Below are 22,428 nucleotides of genomic sequence, written 5' to 3'. Positions count from 1 at the left end.
GCCGTGAGGCGTTAGAAGACCATTGAAGCTAGGAGGTATGGGGCTGCCGAGGCCTGATGATCCTCGGGGAGCCACCCTCCGTATCATAAGACACGTCCCCTTGTCCTCCAAGAGGCCCGGGTTCTTACCACGGACGACTTGAGGACGTATGGGGAACGGAGTACGAGTGGAAAAGGTCAAAGTCTACGCCTAGGGCCTGACAAAGAAAGTTATAAGGCGTTAAAGGACCATTATTGGTCGAAGGTATGGGGCTGCCGAGGCCTGATGACCCTCGGGGCGTCACCCTCCGTATCATAGGACACGTCCCCTTGTCCTCCGAGAGGCCCGGATTCTTACCACGGACGACTCGAAGACGTATGGGGAACGGATTACGAGTGGAAAAGGTCAAAGTCTACGCCTAGGGCCTCACAAAGGGAGCCATTAAGGCGTTAGAGGACCATTATTGGTCGGATGTATGGGGCTGCCGAGAGGCCTGATGACCCTCGGGGGCACCCCCTCCGTACCATAGGACACGTCCCCCTGTCTTCCGAGAGGCCCGGGTTCTTACCGCGGACGACCCGAAGACGGGGACGTATTGCGATCGTATATGGTCAAAGTCTACGCCTAGGGCCTGACGAAGCAAGCTATGAGGCTGTTAGAGGACCATTGATGACCGGAGGTTTGGGGCTGCCGAGAGGCCTGATGACCCTGGGGGGCGCCACACTCCGTACCATAAGACACGTCCCCCTGTCTTCAAAGAGGCCCGGGTTCTTACCACGGACGGCCTGGAGACTGGGACGTATTGCGATCGTATATGGTCAAAGTCTACGCCTAGGGCCTGATACAAACCGTGAGGCAATAGAGGACCGATGATGGTCAGAGGTATGGCGCTGCCGAGAGGCCTGATGACCCTGGGGGGCGCCACACTCCGTACCATAAGACACGTCCCCCTGTCTTCAAAGAGGCCCGGGTTCTTACCACGGACGGCCTGGAGACGGGGACGTATTGCGATCGTATATGGTCAAAGTCTACGCCTTGGGCCTGATACAAACCGTGAGGCAATAGAGGACCGATGATGGTCGGAGGTATGGCGCTGCCGAGAGGCCCGATGACCCTGGGGGGCGCCACACTCCGTACCATAAGACACGTCCCCCTGTCTTCAAAGAGGCCCGGGTTCTTACCACGGACGGCCTGGAGACGGGGACGTATTGCGATCGTATATGGTCAAAGTCTACGCCTAGGGCCTGATACAAACCGTGAGGCAATAGAGGACCGATGATGGTCGGAGGTATGGCGCTGCCGAGAGGCCTGATGACCCTGGGGGACGCCACACTCCGTACCATAAGACACGTCCCCTGTCCTCCGAGAGGACCCGGGTTGTTTACCAGGGACGGCTCGAAGACGGGGACGGATTGTGCTCGTATAAAATCAAAGTCGAAGAATGGGACAAACCAGCAGCCAAGCGGAAAGCGATAAAACTAACAGACGATTAACCAGCAGGAAACGGGACCGCCTGCTCCCATGTGGGCAGCGAGTTAACCACTCCGTTCCGTTTCCGCGATCTAAGTGACGCGACGCCCGGCTCGAGCTAGCCGGGTAAGAAGGGAGGGGATAGGGAGGGGGAGGTGGGGTCGACAATGCGCATGCCTGCACAGAGCCGGGAATTTTAAATTTCCGATGATTTTGGCGGAAAATTCAAACCACACTCAACCTTCGGGATATGGCCATATGACCAGGAGTGTGGTATGGGATTATCGCTATAGCTTCGCTGTGCAGGTTTCATTCAGCCGATAAGTTGCCGTTTGTCCGTTGTTTGCTGTACGTTGTCGTTTTCTCGTCAACATTTACAGTGAAAAAACGTACTAGTCAAATTACAGGGGTGACTGCTATATCTCTGAGAGAGTGATATGATTGCAATGTAATGCTGTGACATTTGGACTTGTATTTGGCCAACCTATGTTATATGGCATTCTGGATAAGTGTAGGTGGGGGGAGGATGATAGTTTGTGATACGTCACAGAGGTAAATGCAACGAGGAAGTCTAGCAATAAATAGTAAAATACTTTAATTAGACAAACATAACAACATGCAACAATTCAGTTTAATTCATAAGACTCAAAATCATTGTTTCACTTGGTTGAAACATAGTGCAGCCTGTGTAGAATATTGTGACTTCCGACAGATTTCCTATCCCTTTTAATATGAAATGCTGACGATGTAAGTTAATCTAGGTGACCGTCCCACCGAGTAAATTTTGGGGTAGGTTACTCTGTGTGAACTTTCAGCAACAACAAAACTATATACCTGTGATCGGTAGGGATTCATCGAACCCTGAAAAGTACAATGGCATCACAAAGCATCATGTATCTTTGTGAATATTTACTCATTTTAATCATTCAGGTTTGTTTTGATATTTCATATAACTGTCAAGTTGCAATTTACCGTGGCCTTGGGGCCACTTGGTGATTTTCTTCGCCTTTGTTCTGGTTAATGATGGTGATGTATGCCAAGACTTCCAGTGTGACATGCGCGATAAGTATGGTAAACGGGAGAAGGATAAAGGTATGTTTTGAGAAGAGTAGTTCTCTCATAGAATCCCCTCACTGATTTAACACACGCTTCGTCGTATAAGCACTACACACGATAGAGTATATATGAGGTCTGTGATAGGGGTAAATTCATATTATTCCCAAGTCACGAATCACCAACACTTCTGGTCAGTTACATCTCTTAGACTTGGACTTTTACTTGGACTGCGTTATAGGGCCCCCTTGGCGCCGAACGCCTTATGACCTTTGAGCTCTCGCTGCTAAAGGTCTATGGGAGATACAACTTCACCTTAACTGAAGTGAAAATGTTGCACGATATATATATATAGATATTTTTTTTTTCTTTAAGGCATATAGAATTGTATGCAACAGCAAATTGAGCTCTGATGAGTTTCCGATGAAGAGTTTCAAGTCTTCTAAAGATCTCTCTAGCATGGAGAGGTAAAGAAAAAACCAAGTTGCCGATAGAAGCCATTTAATGGGTAGAACAGGATACAAGACGTTTCGCTAATCACAGTTAGCATTTTCAATTGTGACAATAGCAAAGAAATGGATGATTATAAATACAGAAAGTAAACACTAGGAAAGATTACAAAGAAATGACCGTTATTCTGGTCTGAAACTGGGAAAGGACACGTTGAATATCGGGGAAAGGAACGCGGGAAGGGAAACTGTGACCACTGGGAAAGAACACTCAGATGACCGTTACTGTGGCCTGGGTGTCCGTCGCGGACGGAGTGACTGCTCATGGGAGGGCTGATTTGTCTCGTAGCTGGGTTGTCTGGTTTGGCGGATTCTGAATGGTTTGAGGCTGGGAAGGATGGTGGGGGCTTCCTGTTGGGTGTTCAGTGTAGGTTGGCTATATTTAATGTGGAGGGCCTCAAGGAGGGCAAGGCGGCGCTTGTCACTTTCTTGGTCTAAAATGGTGGTATTGTCCACTAGGATGGATCTGGTGATTGGAATGTTATGGGTCTCCTGAAGGTGTCGCTTAGGGCCTCCATTGTTAAGGTGGTATGTCAACCGTCTGGAAAGGCGAGTGGTAGTGAGTCCGATGTAGGAATCTTGGGGCGTACAGTTCCCTAAAGGACGCTTAAACTGGTACACCAAACTCACACACTCGATGTCGGATGGGCGTGGGGAGCTGTTATTTTTCATGATAAGGTCTTTAGTCCTCTTGTTCTTATAATAAATGGCAAGTTTAATGCGGTCCATCTCATTGGTGGGGGTCACATTGTCCTTGATGATACGAAGAAGTGCTTTCTCATCCTCCTTATAAGCGCTCGACACGTAGGCCCTATAGAACAAGGTAAAGGTATTGCCTTCTTCTACAGGAGTCTGTTGCCCTTCGTACCACTTCCTCATGACGGCCCGCAGTACACGTTGGCAGTCGCTGTTTGAGTGGCCATTGTTGACTAAGAGCTGTGTAGACCGGTCAATTTCTTTCTGGGTGGAGGTCCAACTGGAGCAATGGGTGAGGGCTCTCCTATAGAAGGATGCAATAGTAGACTCCTTATATTTCTGAGGGCACTCACTCTCTCCATTCAAGCACAATCCAGGATTAGTTTGCTTGGTGTACACTGCTGTGTGGGTGCTCCCGTCGGTTTTCTGGGTGAGGAGCACATCAAGAAAAGGAAGGACGCCGTCTGTCACCTCCTCCGTCGTAAATCGAAGGCCTGACACTTCCTGAAGGAGGCAGCGAAGGTGTTCACGCTCCTCAGATTCGGTGGTCCTCACGAAGATGTCGTCTACGTACCGGCCGTACAACAGGGGGCGGCCAGAACGATTGAAGACCTCTTTCTCCACCGAGCCCATGAAGAAATTGGCGAAGAGAACACCTAACGGAGAGCCCATAGCCACGCCATCAATTTGTTGGTAAAGTTTACCACGGGGGCAACGGAAGGCGGCCTCTTGTGTACAAATCCTCAGAAGTTCACGAAGGTGAATTTCTTCTAATTTCAACAGAGGTACTGGAGAAGACCGGTATACGTGATCACAGATGTAGTCGATGGTGCGCTGAACGGGAATGTTTGTGAAGAGGGACTCCACATCAAGGGATGCCATCACTCCTTCTGCGGGGGCGCTGTTCACACAATCCAGAAACTCACGGGATGACTTAAAACAGTACTGTGTGGGAACAAAAGGCGTGAGGATGGCATTCAATGTTTTAGCCAAGTGATATGTAGGGGTGGGGATTTGGGAAATGATAGGGCGCAAAGGGTTGTCATCTTTGTGTGTTTTAACGTTACCGTAAATGTATCCGGGGCGGAAGTCACCAGTGATCTTCTGAAGATGCAGGCCGTCACGCCGTGCGTTGACAGCATCAATGATCTTGTTGCCCTTCCTGATGATGGAGAGGGTGGGGTCACGGGTGATCTGATGGAAATTGGTGGTGTCACACAGGATTGAGTCCAGTTTGGAGAGGTACTGCTGGGAGGGGATGAGGACGAACATTGCGGCTTTGTCTGCCCTTCTGATAGTTATATCCGGATTGTTACGTAGGTTCTTGGCGGCTTGGTAGTGTCGGGGTTTCAGGAGCCTGCTATGAAAGGTTCCTCTGGAGCGGGAAGATTCAGCAATCAGTAGGGGTTGTAACTCCGGAGAAACAGAGGCCTTTCCATCGTCCGTTAATCGGTGAATTTGATCGAGGAGGACCTCGATTTCCAATCGCTTAGCGAGAGGGCGAGGTTTCATCATGGTGTGGCAGTTCAGGCCAAGCCGCAAAAGTTCTTCCTCGTCAGGTGTAGGTTTGTAATCAGTTAGGTTCACATATCCTTCCGTCGGTTGGATTAGCGAAACGCCTTGTATCCTGTTCTACCCATTAGATGGCTTCTATCGGCAACTTGGTTTTTTCTTTACCTCTCCATGCTAGAGAGATCTTTAGAAGACTTGAAACTCTTCATCGGAAACTCATCAGAGCTCAATTTGCTGTTGCATACAATTCTATATGCCTTAAAGAAAATATTTTGCCGCGTTACTCCAATATATATATATATATATATATATATATATATATATATATGTGTGTGTGTGTGTGTGTGTGTGTGTGTGTGTGTGTGTGTGTGTGTGTGTGTGTGTGTGTGTGTGTGTGTGTGTGTGTGTGTGTGTGTGTGTGTGTGTATATATATATATATATATATATATATATATATATATATATATATATATATATATATATATATATATATATATATATATATATATATATATATATATATAATCCCCATACATGGGAACTAGAGATGGGTAATGCACCAGAACCAATACTCAAGACGGAAAAGTCACCAAGTGGTAAATAAAAGGGTTAATCATGAAATGATATGTCGGTAACTCGACATTCCTGAGAGGGAGTAGTCTACCAGCTTGGTGTAACTACGGTGTCGAGTCCTTTACATAATGCTTTATATAATGTTTTCGAACATATAAACAAAATGATAGGCCACTATCTAAATGGAAAAAGTAAGACTGTATAATTTGTTATGCATGCTTTCATATACTAAGCTTCTAGAATACAAATTTCATACAGCTTGATATGCTTAATTGCTGTATTTCAATCTTAATCCTAATTCTACAGCTATCAATTCACTAAATTAACCGAGGCCGTAACCACAGATGTCTATATTAATCATATTTACTCTAAAATATGCCTCTGTCGGGATTTATTCCCGACACAGCCACCTTGCTGAGAAGCACATTCACTCAGAGATATTAAAGATTTAACAGTTTCTAATTGAAGACGATTTCTTTGTTCCCTTTTTATCAGGTTAACCTTTGAAAAAGCCGCTCTGCGTCTGCATTTGACAGTGGAAGTGACAAAACTTCTATGCAAATTTTCCTAAGTCCCCAAATCTTGCTTCCCCATTGTCGTCTACAATGTTTAGAATATATTTGTGAAACTCAGCTAGGGTTTCTCAATTCCGCTGGAAACTGATGCCAATGAATACGTCTCCAATGACCATCAATTGTGTGGTTGTCACAGTTGTTAAGCCGTGGTACTTCATCCATTAGGTCACATAATATTGGCATTTCTGATCGTGTAGTCGGGTCTATAACTCCTTTAGCTGCCAGTCTCCATAACTTATTGTTTAGATCAAATTTCTTTCGAGTTTCTTGACACAGTACAATTAAAAATGTCCTGTATCTGTTCCTAATGTCAGTAATCATATTTGCATTGTTGCATTCCGGCATTTGGAAGAGTGTATGTAAATCTGGTCCAAGGTGTAATTGACAAAGTGGTTTATGTAGATATTCATTTGTTGGATTAATATCGCTCAAAAAAAAAATTGAATTTCACTTTCAGTTTTATTCACTCACCCTGTCATTACTACTCAAAGCTATCACTTTGTAATGATTTTTTCTAAATATAAAATTCTTTCCACACCAGATACCATTTTTGAATGACCCAGACGTTATAGCGTGACGCGTTCGCTAGAAAATGAGGTATCATTCAATGCTTATAACTACGTAGAACTACCATTAAAATATTTTGTCTTTATATAAATTTCGACAAACGACATTCCTTCCCCCCTAAAGTGTGGTGTTCCTAGTTAGGCCTCTTCAGTACCTACGTAAACATCAGAGGTTATTACGCTGCGTTCCTGCAATATTTCTCTTATATTCGTCTTGCAAGATGACCTGCAAACGTAAGCTTGCATTAGTGAAGATATCCAACCTCAAGAAGGGTAAAGGGGGAAAGAAAAGGCATCAAGACTCCTCAAACCAAGGAAAAACTAGCAGAGATGAAGGGGAGAGTGTGTTATCGCTGCCTGGCTTATCACCTATGAATGATTAATACTTTCTTTAGATAGGGAGGACCAAATACCTCATCATTCTCTACGAAAGTCAACAATGTATACACAATCATATGTGAAACATTCATGCCAATCAGATGAATACACATGGCAGGACAAGGAAAAAAATTAGAAGCCGATACCTCGAAATGTTTTTTGGACTTCAAATAATCTCACAAAATGGTAAAAACTCTGATCAACTTATGTTAGGTATCATTTTTACTTCAACAAAAATATAAAAAAAAACGGGACTCGGACATTCTAAACAAAGTAAAAAAAAAATCCTTTGAAGAAAAAAAAATTGAAAAATTAATTCCTACAAAATGTAGATGTATGAGCAAAGTTTCTATGATAAAATTCTCAAAGCAATTGAGTGAAAAATTATTTTTCTGAGGTCAAAAAAAGAAAAACACTTTTTTTTTTTTGCTGCTACCAAGAATAGAATCCCTTTACACCAACAAACAACATATTAAGATTTCAAAGCAATTGAATGAACCAGAAGCGAGATATGACCCCAAGGAGTTTTTGCGCTTGGCCCCCTTCAGTTGAGTTTTGACACAATTTGTTCATGGCAAACCAGCTCTATATAAAAAAAGAGACATATCATGAAGGCTATCATGAATTAAGTGTAGTGTTGAGGGTTTGCTCTGAAATACCAAGTTAAATCTATTGAGATGGAGTCATATGTAGTTTAGAAAAGTTAAGTAGCAGACGACAGAATGATCTCAGAGTGATTCGTTTATCTTGTCTACAGTCACAACCTTTCTTCAAATACTCTGGCCTGAATATACAGCCTGAGGAGCCTCCACTGTTCAAGTAATCACTGAACAGCCTCATGAAGTGATAGCCACCTCGTACCAGATGCATGGAGTATTTTTTGTGGTTTTATATCACAAAATACCTGGAAATCTCTTAAATCCGAAGTTCGTTTTGCACTATGTAAAAAAGGATAATTATAGACATATGAAAATCCATGTGAACAAGTTGTATAGACACGGTAAAGGAAACATGGACTGGAGGTGAAGCTTTTATTCCTGACGTTTCGTCTAACGACTTTCTCAAAGGAATGAGCATACTAAATACATACAGAGTTTATAAACACGCCTTACGGCTCAAGGGGGTGTGCGAGCGTATAGCGCTGTGTTCTGATTGGCCCGCTGAGACAGCCAATCACGAAGCGCTATATTCGCTGAAGATTTGGCCCAGGTGAAGCTCCCAGCCTTATTGTTGATATTCGGACGAGTGGTGATGTATGCAGCTTCTATAGATTTTCTGGTCTTCTTATCCATACCTTCGTGTAGAATCTCGGCTCGGTTCCATTGTGGGAGGTGCCTAGATTCGTCAACATGCACCACCATTGCGTTGGTGAGTCTATGGTGATGGAGGTCGGCCTTATGCTCCCTGATTCTAGTGTCAAGCCCCCTCTTGACACTATCAATATCAACAATAAGGCTGGAAGCTTCACCTGGGCCAAATCTTCAGCGAATATAGCGCTTCGTGATTGGCTGTCTCAGCGGATTTTTAGACATGTTTTTTACGTTTCGTTTTCGTTTTTTTTTAACTGCCAAAGTTGCTCAGATATTAATATTGAGTATATTAAAACAGGTGTAAGTACTTGATTCATCCCTCCACATATGTGTACCTATCTTCAGACACTATAAGAATAAGCACAAGTAATTGACTTTTTTGTCAGATGCTGCAACAAGTGTAGATGCTGTATATGGGCCAATATGGCAACCTTACAAAATCGAAATATGCATGAAGCTATTTGCCAATATATTGTGTCTGCATACACCAGCAATGTCATCAACCTGAAAACAAACAAGCATTGATCAGTCTATGTGCCTTTATACAATATAGCCATGTGCTGCAAATGTGTTTGATGGACTGCTATAAATGGTTTCCTCCATGTATATCCATCATAGACCTCTAAAATCCACTCTAGTCTTAGCACAATCTTCAGGGATTGAACACTACAAATTTTCCTTACTACATCACTCCATGTCATGTGGCTCCTGCCGCTCCTCCTCAGGGTCCTCTATATCAGATAAAATCATGACTCTTCAGGAGCTTGAGAATACCCTCAGTCCGATCCCAAAATACTTCTGAATGTAGGAGCTTCCTAATGGACAAATACAAAGATGGCTTGGCATCATCATTGATTGGAAGAGCCTGAAGTGCATATTTGTTAATGCATACACTCCTCAGACACTGGATAATGGATCCCCATCTGAAACAAAGGACAACAGTATTAGTACCAGTATTAATTCTCAATTCAAAACACTCAGCTATTAGAAACATTAAATTAAATGTGAATCACAATGGCAAGAGCCGACAAGACTGTGAGAATAAACACCTTGTGAGATCGAAACCTTTATTGGTACTACGTTTCGCTTGTTACAGCTTTTTCAAGTACAGGCATGACACACACTCTGAGCACATATAAGCCAACGGGGAAGGAACTGGGAGAGGTTATCGCCGCCGTCCAAGCTCCTAGCCCAGTTCTCCTAAGCCACGACAACAAATAAGCCCCTAATCGCTCGCAATTCGCCCGGTGGCAATAGCCCTCTTTTATACACTACTATCTTTTCATTTTCCTACAGACATTCTTCCCCTCCCACAAAACCCGATCCCGCGCAAGCGAGGTGGTCTTTCCTTGGAAACCAGAATCCAGATTATCAGGGAGGGGTGGGTGGTAGGTGGAGGGGGAGGAGGGGGACGGGTGGGACTTGGTGGAGACAAAAGAGGACATTTCGGACAGTTTGTTGAAGTGGACTAAGGGGGACATTTCATACATTTATTTAATGCGGGTAACAGATGGATGGTAGGAGGGGCGATGTTAAACATGGCTCTGTTCTGCTCAATGGTTTTGAAGCTTTGAATGGCGGCCGCTTCGAGGCATTTTCTCCTCACCCTGTCTGGTTCACTAAACAAAAGTTCTGCGTTATCCCAATCCATCAGGTGGTCGTTGGTGTTCTGGTGGATAACACAGGCGTTGGTGGTGATGTTGTTCCAGGAATCGTAGCGATGCTCCCGGATCCGGGTCTTCAGGTCACGGGAGGTCTCGCCGATGTATACTTGATCACATCCAGCACAGGGTATGCGGTAGACACCAGCGTTTTTTCCCCACATCTCGTCCTGGCTGTCACTCCTTCTAGAGAGCTCTTTGATAGTTCTGCTGGACTGGCCCACTACCTGAATGTTGCAACGCCCAAGTGTCCGGGTGAGGGTGGCGGTGACGCCGGTCCTCCTGAAGGTGATGCAGACCCTCAGGTCCTTCAAGGGTCAGGTCCTCCTGATAGCTCCCTACTGGCCAACCCAGCCGTTGTTCGGGGAGCTAATGAGATGGGGCCCTTCTCCCCTTCTACTGGGGTCAGCCTGCCTAGCCAACAGCCCTACCGCACCTCTCCAAGCATCACTCCAACTTGATACTTGGAGTTTCTACGGGGAGCTCTCAGCCAACTCTTCTCTACAGAGGCAGCAGACAAGATGCTCAGAGCTCACCTTCCGTCCTCAGTGCGGCAGTGTGGGTCCTGCTGACGGAGATTTCGGAGCTGCCTTCGGAGACACACGATGGGGACCATCTCCGCTAGCACGGTTCTGGACTTCCTGACTTGGCTGGCTGACTCCACCAACAGGGCACCGGCGACTATCTTGCCTCACTATACAGCCCTCACTGATCCGCTACGCTTTGGCATGAACATCCGAGTGCCACAGAGGGCGTGAACCCTCCTAATGAAGGGGATCAGCGCCTCGAGAGAACCGAGACATCAACCGGTCCTGGCCTGGTCCTTGCATCGTCTTCTGCAGTACCTGGCGTTCGAAAAGGCCATTATGGAGGAAGAACAATTCCCTCAACGTGTCGTCTTTCTGCTCGCCTTGACTACGGACTACAGGGCTTCACAGCTGGCGGCAATCACCCGCCACCCGTCCTTCTCCAAACTGGAGGAGGACTGCTCGGCCCTAACCCTCTCTTCATCACCAACATTCCTGGCCAGGAACGGCCGAGCGGACGACATGATTGGCCCTCTCAGAATACAATCCTTCCGGGAGGGAGGACGCCCACAACCGCTGCGCCCGGTCCGTGCGTTCGAAGACTACGTGGAGCACACGGAAGAGATTTCTGAGGATCATCTCTTCTACAACTCGAAATTTAGGATTCCCCTAACCCCGAGGTCACGGGCGCACCTGCTTTGCCGCATTTTGGAGAGAGCCGACCCGGGCCATGCCCCGCACGCCCACAGCATCAGGGACTTCGTGGCATAGCTGGGGTTTCTCCGCACCCACTCTGGAGCGGGTGCGGGACCTAGGGACTGGACATCGACGACTCCCTTGGGGACACGGTGTCTCTACCACTCGGTCGCCCCTGTCCCATGTGTCACCATGGAAACAGCTCCACCCCTCTCATCTAAAAAAAAAAAAAAAATAAATAAAAAATAAAAAAAAAAATAAAAAAAAATGGGGGGTGGAGGGGGCAAAGGGCGACCGAGGAGTGGGCAAGGGCCCAGGAACCGCTGAACAGGATACGATTTTCGTATAATTTACGCATTGTGTGAACAGTGCAATGTTGTGCATGTCACATTCTTCGGTGTGGGTACTTGACGTTTTTTTTCTCCCCTCTACTGAGTGATAAAATGAATAAGTCTCCCATAGGAAAGACACACGTAATAACGGTTTGAATCAGGCTTCACCTCTCCTCCCACCTGTTCTCGTCTCATGCATAGCTTCGCAGTGCAGGTTTCTTTCAGCCGATAATATTTCTTTGTCGCGGCTCGTGCCGCTTAAATTGTTTTTATCGGCTTAAGAAACCTGCACAGATTTAGGGTCCCTCCCTCCTCCCACAGGCGAAGCCTTCATTTCTCATTGAAGTGACGACTCAGGCGAGCCGGCTAAGAGGGGAGGGGTAGGGAGCGGGAGGTGGGGTCGACAATGCGCATGCCTGCACAGAGCCGGGAATTTTAAATTTCTGATGATTCTGGCGGAAAATTCCAACCACACTCAACCTTCGGGAAGTGGCCATATGACCAGGAGTGTAGTATGGGATTATCGCTATAGCTTCGCTGTGCAGGTTTCTTAAGCCGATAAAAACAATTTAAGCGGCACGAGCCGCGACAAAGAAACATTATTGTCTAAGTTAATTTTGTAATTGAGTTGTAATTGACTGTTACTTTAACTGAAACTAACATGTTGTAATGCTGCTCCGAAATATGGGCATTGGCACTGTCACAATGAAGTTTATGATCCCCTCATTCCTATGATTAACCAGTATTTTAGGACTAATTAGAGCAATAATTATTTATAACTATTTATTAGGAATAATAAGTGACATAATGATGTTACATATTCCTACATTTCTTACCTGACATTAGTCCAACTATCACACATTACTGCAACACTAGAAACAGGTGCTACTAGTTCCTTAACAGTTACAGAACACTCCTGGTAGATCCTCTCAAGAAGATTGTTTGAGACTGAGTCCCGGCTCGGAATCTTTAGAGATGGCCTCAGAGTTTTGAAGAACTTTGCCCACAACTTATTACCCACCAAGTTTAGTGGACAGCCACTTGCATAGATAACCCGGGCTAACTGCAACTGAGCTTCTTCCTGTAATGCATTTGATTTCCATTAATCATGATACTGATAGACAGATTACTGAATGTTGGCATTGGAGACACATTAGTATATACAATATATAACTATATCATGGTATATACTTACTGTTTGTGTTTCTGTCATTTTGTCAACATATGTGTATGAAGCATTCTTCTGCCGTGTTAACTTTTTGGCTTTGACAGGAGTGGAAGTCACTGGAGTGATTCCAGAACTGACAGAGACAGATGATCCAGGTCTACTTGTTGTGCCTGTGGCTGTGTCAGGTCTGGGCAGAGCCATTGGAATCGGACTTGTGAAAAATTAATCATCTAATGCCCTTTGCATTGTATGAGTGTTTGTATTTGTTGCAGTTGCATCATGCAAGAGCAACTGCAGTTCCATGCCTGGGTCATTGTTTATGCCTTGTGATCTACCTTCATTAGTTGCAGCATCAGTAAGCTTTTTTTTTTTGGGGGGGGCGCCTTTACCACGTGTCGAATACTTCTTGATTTTTTCACCACATTTCTTGCACTGTACTATATGGTTTACCATCTGACTTCCGTTTTTTGACAGTACTGTCGAGCAAAATAAGCATTTCACTTTTGCCACTTTCCCATCACTTGGGACATCTTTGAATAATTTGTCAACTGAAGCCTTCTTCCTATCTGGCATTGTAGGTTTTACTCACACTACCCACACAGCAACAGAGTACAGGACTGATAACAAACACGAATAACTTAAAATTTTGCCAAATCTCAGGCACAGTGGTGCCAAACCCCTAATGAGACAAAATTCCAGAAACTGCACCAAATTGGCAGAAAACGCTTATATATCACCACCATCAAAGGCATATTATGAACACACATGTGTTTGAGAGTTAAATATGCAACAGGTCCATTGTAAATTTTATTACATAAAAACATGACAGAAAATGGGAAATGACCTAAAATCATAAAAAACTATGTTTGAGGGGTACACTGTTTTATTTGATAATCTAGAGACGATTGTAATGTGTGTTTTTTCTTGCCGAGATATAGACAGAATATTAAAAAAGTACTTTTTCTTGAGTCGCATCACTTCCCAGAAACCGTTGGGAGGGATTCTAATTTTACTATTCTAGTGGCTATTGTTGTGAAAAAGGAGTTGAAGTGGTTAGCTATGGTGTTCTTATCAGTCAAGCTCGCCATTTAACATGAGTCCCATCCTGTCTGCTTTGTTGCTAGGCTTAGTGTGAACTTCTAGGGTCTTCAGAGTTTGCCAAAGCTTCTTCTGGTTCACCATGCTAGTACAATAATCAGCTTTGGATTTTTCCTTCCAATATTTCACCTGATTCCTACAGTATAGATAGCCATTATACTCCTTCCGTTTTCTACTTTTCCTAAATCTTGCAATAATTCTCTCTCTATCTCTAATCAAACCCAGTGCTTCGTTTGTCATCCATGGTTCCGTCCTCTTGTTTTATTCGTATCTCTTTGAGAGGCGCTAGTCTGTCAATAATATTAAGAAATGTGTACTTAAAATTAGACCAGGCCTCAAACATCAGAACAATTTAGTACTAGCGACCAGTCTGCCCTAACTAATTCATCTACGTAAAGTTCCCGTAAGTATTAAGTAATGCTTCATGGAACGAAGCTTCACTGTGTAGACTGAGACTCCACTGTGTTGACTGTTGTGCTTATTGTAATTCGCCTTCCTGGCTTTTCTAGTAAGTATTTTTATTTGATATTGAAACAGTATGAATATACATGAAGTGCACATAAGAAAAAACCCCAGTTCGAAATAATAATTACAAATGCCGAGGATAACACAAAAAAGCATGTAAGCTTATTTCCATTGTGGTCCTCAAAGCTTATGTGCATTGTTGTCCTCAATATTATAATATATGGGCGTTAATATGTGAGTACTCTCTTGTCTTCGTGTAAACATCCTAAAAGACTTTGAAGTCTGCTTCATTTATTTTTATGATGTTTCCCTATTGAGGTAAATCAGCTGGGCTACTGTCAGCTGCCCGAAGTGCAGGTATATACAGAAGATGCGGCTTACCTAAGACCCCTTTCAGGATTTTTTACCAAGCTCTCCTAAAAAATTCAGCACCACAACTATGTATATTTGTATCTAAAACACAGTTTGGTCGATTGCAGTAGCTGGATGATAGATTAAAAAGGCATCATATTCGAGTTCTCCAAAATGCAAAGAATCAATTCGACAGGTTGTAGTGGGTCAGCAAAATCTAAACAATGATCAAAGTTGAGTTGTGACTAGTTTAACCGTACGGTGACAATTACGTGACACTATTTTCACAGTAATTTTAAATGCATGACAATTTGTAGAACAGCCAACATATTTAAAAGGAATGAGCCTATGAATAAAGCAAATAAAAATATGGTTTCTGAGGACTGTAGCTTTGCATTATTTAATAATTAAAGGAGAAATAATTGAACACTTGGTCTATAAGTTGCTCTGCTCTTTTATTCTTAAGCTGAATGTCTTTCAAATGTAATGCATTTTCCCTATTCAGTACCAGGGTTTACAAGCTAACTTACCTAAACAAAACTTCCTGCCATTTAACATAATTATAAAATCATGTCCCTCATTTGAAGATGAAAATTTAGAACTTATGTGGGCATATGTTTATGGGGTATGTGTAAAAATATAGCTAAATATTAACAAGTAATCAATCTAGTCTACCAAACTGAACTTAACTGATATTTGTAACAATGGCCCCTAACACATTGCATTAGCTAATATGACCTAACTTAGCCTGCATTTGAGTCAGGTATCATGCCCTGCTTACTGAAGTGATGCTTACCGAAGTGATGTCAAAGAGGCAAGGGAGCTAAAGCTCTTGAGAGTAGCCTCTTCTCAGATTTTCTACAATGTACCGGTCATATCTATTCTTAAACATGTTGACACTTGAACTATCAACTACATTTTCCGGTAAACTGCTCCATTTGTTTACTACTCTGGCGTCAAAAAAGTTGCTTCTCTTTGTTGTTCTGAATCTAGTTTTCTTTAGTTTCCACTGGTGCCCTCTGGTCTCATACCTTTCTCTCGGTTCAATATGGAGGAATTGACTGCAGTCAATATCCTCTTCTCCACTGAGCATCTTAAAGACTTCTATCATGTCCCCGCGTATTCTTCTTGCCTGTAGGGTGGTTAGTCCCAAAGCATCCAGTCTTTCATTATAGGGTTTTTCTTTTAGTTGGGGAACAAGTTTGGTGCCTCTTCTTTGGACTTTTTCCAAAATGTTAATGTCCTTTTTCTTATACGGGGACCAGGCTTGTACAGCATACTCCATAAGGGGTCGCACCAATGTTGTGTACAGTGTTAGAAATATTTCTTTATCCATGCAAGTAAATGTTCTCTTGATCCTACCTAGCATAGAGTTGGCCTTGGCAGCAGCCTTGGATATATGTACAGTAGGTGATGTGTCAGGTGTCACATATACCCCCAAGTCTTTTTCTTCTGTTGTTGTCTGCAATGGGAACCCATCTATGTAGTAATTATAGTTTGCATTATTTTTCCTGACATGCATCACTTTACATTTTTCCATATTAAATTTTAGGAGCCATGTTGCGCTCCACTCCTGCAAGCGGCAAAGGTCTTCCTGAAGAATTATTTTATCATCATGACTGTTCACTCTCCTGTAAATTTTTGCGTCATCCGCAAATAACTTCCCACTGGATTGTATATCGTCAAATAGGTCGTTTATAAAGATCAGAAACAAAACCGGTCCCAGCACACTCCCTTGAGGTACACCACTCCATACATCTAGCCAGGTTGAATGAACACCTCTGATTGCAACCCTCTGCCTTCTGTTTTCCAGGAAGGCCTGAATCCACTTCCTTATGTCCCCTTCAATGCCCACACCTTTTAATTTGTTTAAGAGACGTTGATGTGGAACAGTATCAAAAGCTTTCTTACAATCTAAGTAGATCACATCAACATCCTCCTTTGCTTCAGTAGCATCCTCCAAGTCTTGAAAGTACTTATAATAATTGTGTGAGACACAATCTTCCAGGTCGAAAACCATGCTGATGATTTGACAATATTTGGTTTTTGCCCAAATGTTCCATTATAGTTTTCTTAACAAGTTTTTCTAAAATCTTGCATGGGATTGACGTTAGACTCACTGGACGATAGTTTAAAGCTTTCATTTTATTTCCTTTCTTGTATATTGGAGTAATATTGGCCTTTCCCCAATCATCTGGGATTGTCCCTGATTTTAGTGATTCTTCAAAGATGTATAGAAGTGGACAAGAGAGAGTGGTGGCACATTCTTTGAGCATTTTGGGGTGAACCCCATCTGGGCCCGGTGCTGATGTCTCTTTAAGCCCTTTACACTCCCTACATATTATACAGGTTCTCTAGCCACTAAATAACCCCCAAACCCAATCAGCATCACTACAGGAGTTATGCTCCTGTATGCTTATACATACTTTCATATTAGATTTTAGTTGAGGGGTGCACATGCTACAAATATATATTAAGATAAATGCAGTATGATTATTTATATATCATAGAACAAGCATGCAGGTAAGAATTATGGGATCCTTTGATAGGTTGTCTATATACCAAGAGCTTTTTACCCGTTATAAGGGAGGTAGTAAAGTCAAATGTACATACCCTCCCGCCCATCCCATTCCCATCCACCACCTTTTCCACCCTCTCATCTTAGCTCCTCATGGATGATGGGTCATCCCCATATCCTGCCCACTGCAGTTGACCAGAAGCAATGTAGAAAGACACGGTATATCCACAGCACGGCTGCTTCACTTATTCAGCGATCCCCCCTCTCTGTCCCCTCGTGCAGGAAAAGAGAAGACAGGAAGAAATCCCTTTGGGTTGCATCAAAATATCATTCACACATAAGCACCCCCTACCCCCCCATCCCCTACCCCTCCCTTCTTTGCATAACAGTAACATCTATACACAGTCACTCTCTACTCATCCCTATGTCCTGCCATCTCCTCTTGCTCAGCACCACCTTCACCCCATCCATTCATCTCATCCTCAGTCATCCTCACAAGTTCACTCCCTCCACCTCTGCCTTCCATACCTCTTTTACTAATCTTTCATCACACATTCTTTCCATGTGTCCAAACCATCCCAGCAATCTTTCATCAGCCAAATCTCTCATCTCCTTTTATACCGGTACTCCTGCTCTCCTCCTAACCTCATTTCTCACTCTACTCAACCTAGTAACCCCTACCATAGTTCTCAGACATTCCTTCTCAAACAGATTTAAACTTTTTTTCTCTGCCTCTCTTTAATTCCAAGGCTCTGCCCCCATACAATGCCATCGGCACAATCACCCCTTCATACAATCTTTTTGCATCCATTCCCAGGTGTCTATTTCTCATAACACTATTTAATCCCCCCAAAGTATTTACTTGCTTCTCTCAGCCTACAGTTTACCACCACCTACACTCCATTTCCTGCCACATGCAACCCCAAATACTGTACCTAAAACTATCCACCTCCCCCCAGCCTCTCTCATTTTAGACTTACATTCAGCTCAGTGCCATCTTCAACCCTTGTACATCTCATCACCTTGCTTTTACCCACATTTACCTTCAAATTTCTTCTGTCACTTACCTTCCCAAACTCCATCACTGACTCCCGTAATCCCTCCTCTGATCCTGCCACAAGTGCAGTAACATCAGCAAACAACAACTGGCTAACCCAGACTTTTCTCCATTTCCTTTAACCATCTCCAGTCCCCTGCCCATTACAGTCACCTTACCTCCCGCACCACCCTCTCCATGTACAGTGAGACCTTTCATTAACAGACGTTATTTAGCTGTGTTTGCGGTGTTTTCGCTGAGTTTTCGGTGTTTTTGGTGCTGTTGTTTAGTGCGTGCAATCACTATGCCACCAAAAAACCACTCCAATTCAACGGATTATTCACATCAATGGACACTGTTACCCCCCTCTTAGTCCGTTAATGAGAGGTAGTACTGTATATATTGAACAGCCATGCTGGCATGACACATCCTTGATGCAGTCCCACCCTCTCCATGTCCCATTCCTCTTGACTGCCCATAACAGCTTTCCCCAAATCCCATATATCTTCAAAACTTCCAACACTGCCTTCCTGTCTACCCTGTCATAAGCCTTTTCTAAACCCATAAAGGTCCAAAAAACATCCTTACCTTTTGTTAAAGCTTTCCCATATATGTCTTACCACAAAAATCTGATCCATGCAACCCCTACCTTTCCTAAACCAACACTGTTCCTCACCAATTACTTCCTCTGTTACTTTCTTAATCTTCTCAATTAAAACCCTCCCATAAGCCTTTAAACTACACTCAACAAACTGATCCCTTTGAAACTACTACACTCACATTTGTCCTATTTTCCCTTGTAAGGCGAAAGGCACTACTCCAGTCCTCCATCACTATACCTGCCCTTAGACATACAAGTATATGTGTACAAAATTATATTTACCAATATTTGTACCTAAGGCCTAATTTCAATGCTTTGAGAATGAAGGGTAACTTTGTCCCCTACCACAGTGCACGCTCTCTCTCTCTTTCTCTCTCTCTCTCTCTCTCTCTCTCTCTCTCTCTCTCTCTCTCTCTCTCTCTCTCTCTCTCTCTCTCTCTCTCTCTCTCTCTCTCTCTCTCTCTCTCTCTCTCTCTCTCTCTCTCTCTCTCTCTCTCTCTCTCTCTCTCAAATATATATATATATATATATAGTTAAGAAAATAGAATTATATATGCATAGTTTTGATAGCTATTGCTGAAGCTTCTTTAAAGTGCAGATCTGCAGAATGGACTGGGAAAGGTCTGAAGATTAATGGGGAACACTTTATTCACCTCACTTAAATCTCAGTACTCCAATAACAACCCCTAGATATAAGCCCCATAAAAGAAAAATAAATAAATAGATAGATAAATAATCCACACTAAATAAGAACCATACTGACACAATGACACTTGGATATCATCCAGCATTAAAAGAGTACCAACACAGAATAGGCCTGGCCACAGATTCAAACTATCTCAAATGTAACCACCACAAAGATGACTCGGGACACTTCATACTACAATGCCCCACACTGACAATGAGGCAACACTAGATCTTCCCTGTGTGACTTATGACCTCCACCCCAACCCTGAGGCTGTTGCCAGTTATCTGAAGGACACAGGTTTTATACAAGTGAGACTAAGGGCAATGGATTGATTGAATAGAGTGTGTAGAGGGTATTATTTTATTTTCTCCAGAGAGAGCAAAAGACTAAAGATAATCTCAGAATACAAACATATACCAAAAAGTCTTTTCTCCCACATATGGGAGACTTGGGGGTTGGCCAAGTGAAGGTATAAACCTGTACTACACCTATCATAATCCCTCCAAAAATCCATTCCTAGTTACTCCCATTTTAACTCCTTATGGATGAAGGCTCAAACCTGTTCTCCATTACACATCTCAGTTCAGAGGCAATTCTGCAAGATACAGTACCTCCACATTAGGGCCCAAGAGCCAGTTGGATTGTTCCCATGCTTCATTGATTGGCAACCCTCCCCATCATCCACTTCAGAATTATACAGAGCAGACAAGAAGAAATCCCTTTGAGATATGTCATTTCCTCAACCATTTACAGGCATTCTTCATTCACATCTATCTTTTGCCCTCTCTCTTCCTTTCACAACAGACATTCCTCTTGAATCCAATGCTCCAATCACCCTGTACATCCACATCATTATCTGGTCTTTCCTTCAAGTTTCCTCCATCTATGCTTCCACACACTTTTTGGAGGTCTCTATACTTTTATTCATTCCATGTCCAGAATATCTCAGCATTCTTAGGTCAACCCTATCTGCCAGCTCTCTTTCTACTGCTCCCCACCTCACCTACATTGTTTTCATTTTATCCTTCTTTGTAAAACCTACCATACTTCTTACACACTTCATCTCAAAGAGTGCCATTAATACAATTACAGTGAGACTTCTCATTAACGGACATTAATTTACAAAGGATTACAAAGACGGAGCATGCCGACAGGAGACCTCTTGGTCCATATATAGGTCAGATGCTGTGTTTGTGGTGTTTTTGCTGTGTTTTCAGTGTTTTTGTTGCTGTTGTTTAGTGCGTACAATCGCTATGCCACCCAAAAACCACTCCAAATCAACGGACACCGTTACCCCCCTTTTAGTCCATTAATGAGAGGTAGTACTGTATTCCCTCTTACAATCTTCTCTTTCCATTCATCCCCAGGTACCAATTTCTCATAAAAAAATTAATCTCCCTAAACATTTTTCCCTAACTCTGTAATTCACCTTTACCCCCTACACCTCCATTCCTTGCTACATGTGACCCCAAACACTTATAGCTCTCCACATCCTACAGCCTCTCACCTTACCATCATCCCACCACTACTACCCCCACTTCTTGTACATCTCATTACATTTGCCCACATTTTCTTGTATGTTCCTTCTCTCACATACCATCCCAAACTTGGTCACCAACTTCTTCACTCTGTTCTCAGACTCACTTAGGAATACAGTGTCATCCACAAACAACAACCGGCTCTCCCACTTCCCCCTCCACTTACATTTACATGCATATATGAAAGACTTTTTCCCCTTACAAGGGAGGTAGTCAAGAAACAAGGCATAAAATCCACTTCCACCCATTCCACCTCCAACATACTCCACTCCCGTCCACCCTCCTCCCTCCCTCTTATCTTTGTTCCTCCTGGATGATGGGTCATCCCTGCATCTCACCCACTGCCCTGGGTCAGAAGCAGTGCAGCAAGACACAGCATATCCATAGCAAGGCTGCTTCATTTAATCAATGACCCCCCTCTCCCTCCCCTCATGTAGAAATGAACCCCCATCCCTTCCTTTCCATGCATTACAGCATCATTCATTCGCAACCATTCTCTATTTGCCCCTATCTACTGTCTTCTGTCCTTCCTCAACAGACATTCCCCTCTTTCCCAATTCCCCTTTTACCTCATCCATCCATCTCTTCCTTGGTCACCCCCTTGTGTTCACTCTCTCCACCTCTGCCTTCCACACCTTTTACTAATTTTTCTAAACTCATTGTTTCCATGTGTCCAAACCACCCTAATGCTCTGTCATCAACCCTATCTCCCAACTCCCTTTCCACCCCAGTTCTCCTCCTCACCTCCTTGTTTCTCACTCTATCCAGCCTAGTAACCCCTATCATACTTCTCAGGCACCTCATCTCAAACACATTCAAACCCCTTTTGTCTTCCTCTCTTATGTTCCATGTTTCTGCCCCATACTGTGCTGTTAGCACAATCACTCCTTCATACAATCACCTCTCAGCATCCATTCCCAAATGTCTATTTCTCATTGCACTTTTTAATCCCCCAAGGTATTTACTCGCTTCTCTCAATCTACATTCTTCACCTCCATTCCTCCCTTTCCCACCACACTCGCACGCAAGTATCTAAAACTATCCACTTCCTCCAGTCTCTCTCCCTTAACCACTATGGTACAATGATGTCTACATAGGCACCATGAGGCATGAGTGGGTACACAAGG

General features: G+C 43.5%; 3 protein-coding genes across 5 annotated transcripts in view; 1 reads left to right on the top strand and 2 right to left on the bottom strand.

Annotated features, from left to right (window-relative positions):
- Window positions 1–2,300: 2,300 nt before the first annotated feature.
- Window positions 2,301–5,222, bottom strand: LOC143035671 (uncharacterized). The gene is made up of 2 exons (XM_076202537.1): window positions 4,369–5,222; window positions 2,301–2,310 (listed from the first exon to the last, which is right to left on the bottom strand). Exons 1-2 carry the CDS (start codon window positions 5,220–5,222, stop codon window positions 2,301–2,303), a joined length of 864 nt encoding a protein of 287 aa, XP_076058652.1.
- A 4,136-nt stretch (window positions 5,223–9,358) lies between these two features.
- Window positions 9,359–13,598, bottom strand: LOC143035670 (uncharacterized). Its single transcript, XM_076202536.1, has 3 exons — window positions 13,034–13,598; window positions 12,675–12,919; window positions 9,359–9,545 (listed from the first exon to the last, which is right to left on the bottom strand). The coding sequence occupies exons 1-3, from the start codon at window positions 13,205–13,207 to the stop codon at window positions 9,359–9,361; spliced, it is 606 nt and encodes a 201-aa protein (XP_076058651.1). The 5' UTR covers window positions 13,208–13,598.
- A 764-nt stretch (window positions 13,599–14,362) lies between these two features.
- LOC143035934 (failed axon connections homolog) overlaps window positions 14,363–22,428 on the top strand; it is a 29,169-nt gene continuing 21,103 nt past the window's right edge. The window contains exon 1 of one of the 3 annotated variants that reach the window (XM_076203159.1): window positions 14,363–14,507. Coding sequence is in view for 1 of the 3 variants with exons in the window: in XM_076203156.1 (XP_076059271.1) it covers window positions 14,790–14,803 (14 nt within the window). In the remaining 2 variants the exon portion in view is untranslated. The other 2 variants (XM_076203158.1, XM_076203156.1) reach the window with 2 other exon arrangements.

Source organism: Oratosquilla oratoria, chromosome 19, assembly GCF_046742065.1.
Source record: "Oratosquilla oratoria isolate Oo_2021 chromosome 19, ASM4674206v1, whole genome shotgun sequence".
NCBI lineage: Eukaryota > Metazoa > Arthropoda > Malacostraca > Stomatopoda > Squillidae > Oratosquilla > Oratosquilla oratoria.
The sequence above is the reverse complement of the archived record's forward strand: the minus strand, read 5'-3'. Positions and strand labels throughout refer to the sequence as shown.

Bases quoted from the DNA above. Each gene is read 5' to 3' on its own strand.
- LOC143035671 (XM_076202537.1), bottom strand. From the start codon at position 5,222: ATGATGAAACCTCGCCCTCTCGCTAAGCGATTGGAAATCGAGGTCCTC.
- LOC143035670 (XM_076202536.1), bottom strand. From the start codon at position 13,207: ATGGCTCTGCCCAGACCTGACACAGCCACAGGCACAACAAGTAGACCT. The intron at 12,920-13,033 runs GTAAGTATATAC...AATGCATTACAG, and splicing joins AAATGACAGAAACACAAACA to GAAGAAGCTCAGTTGCAGTT. The intron at 9,546-12,674 runs GTAAGAAATGTA...CCTTTGTTTCAG, and splicing joins GATAGTTGGACTAATGTCAG to ATGGGGATCCATTATCCAGT.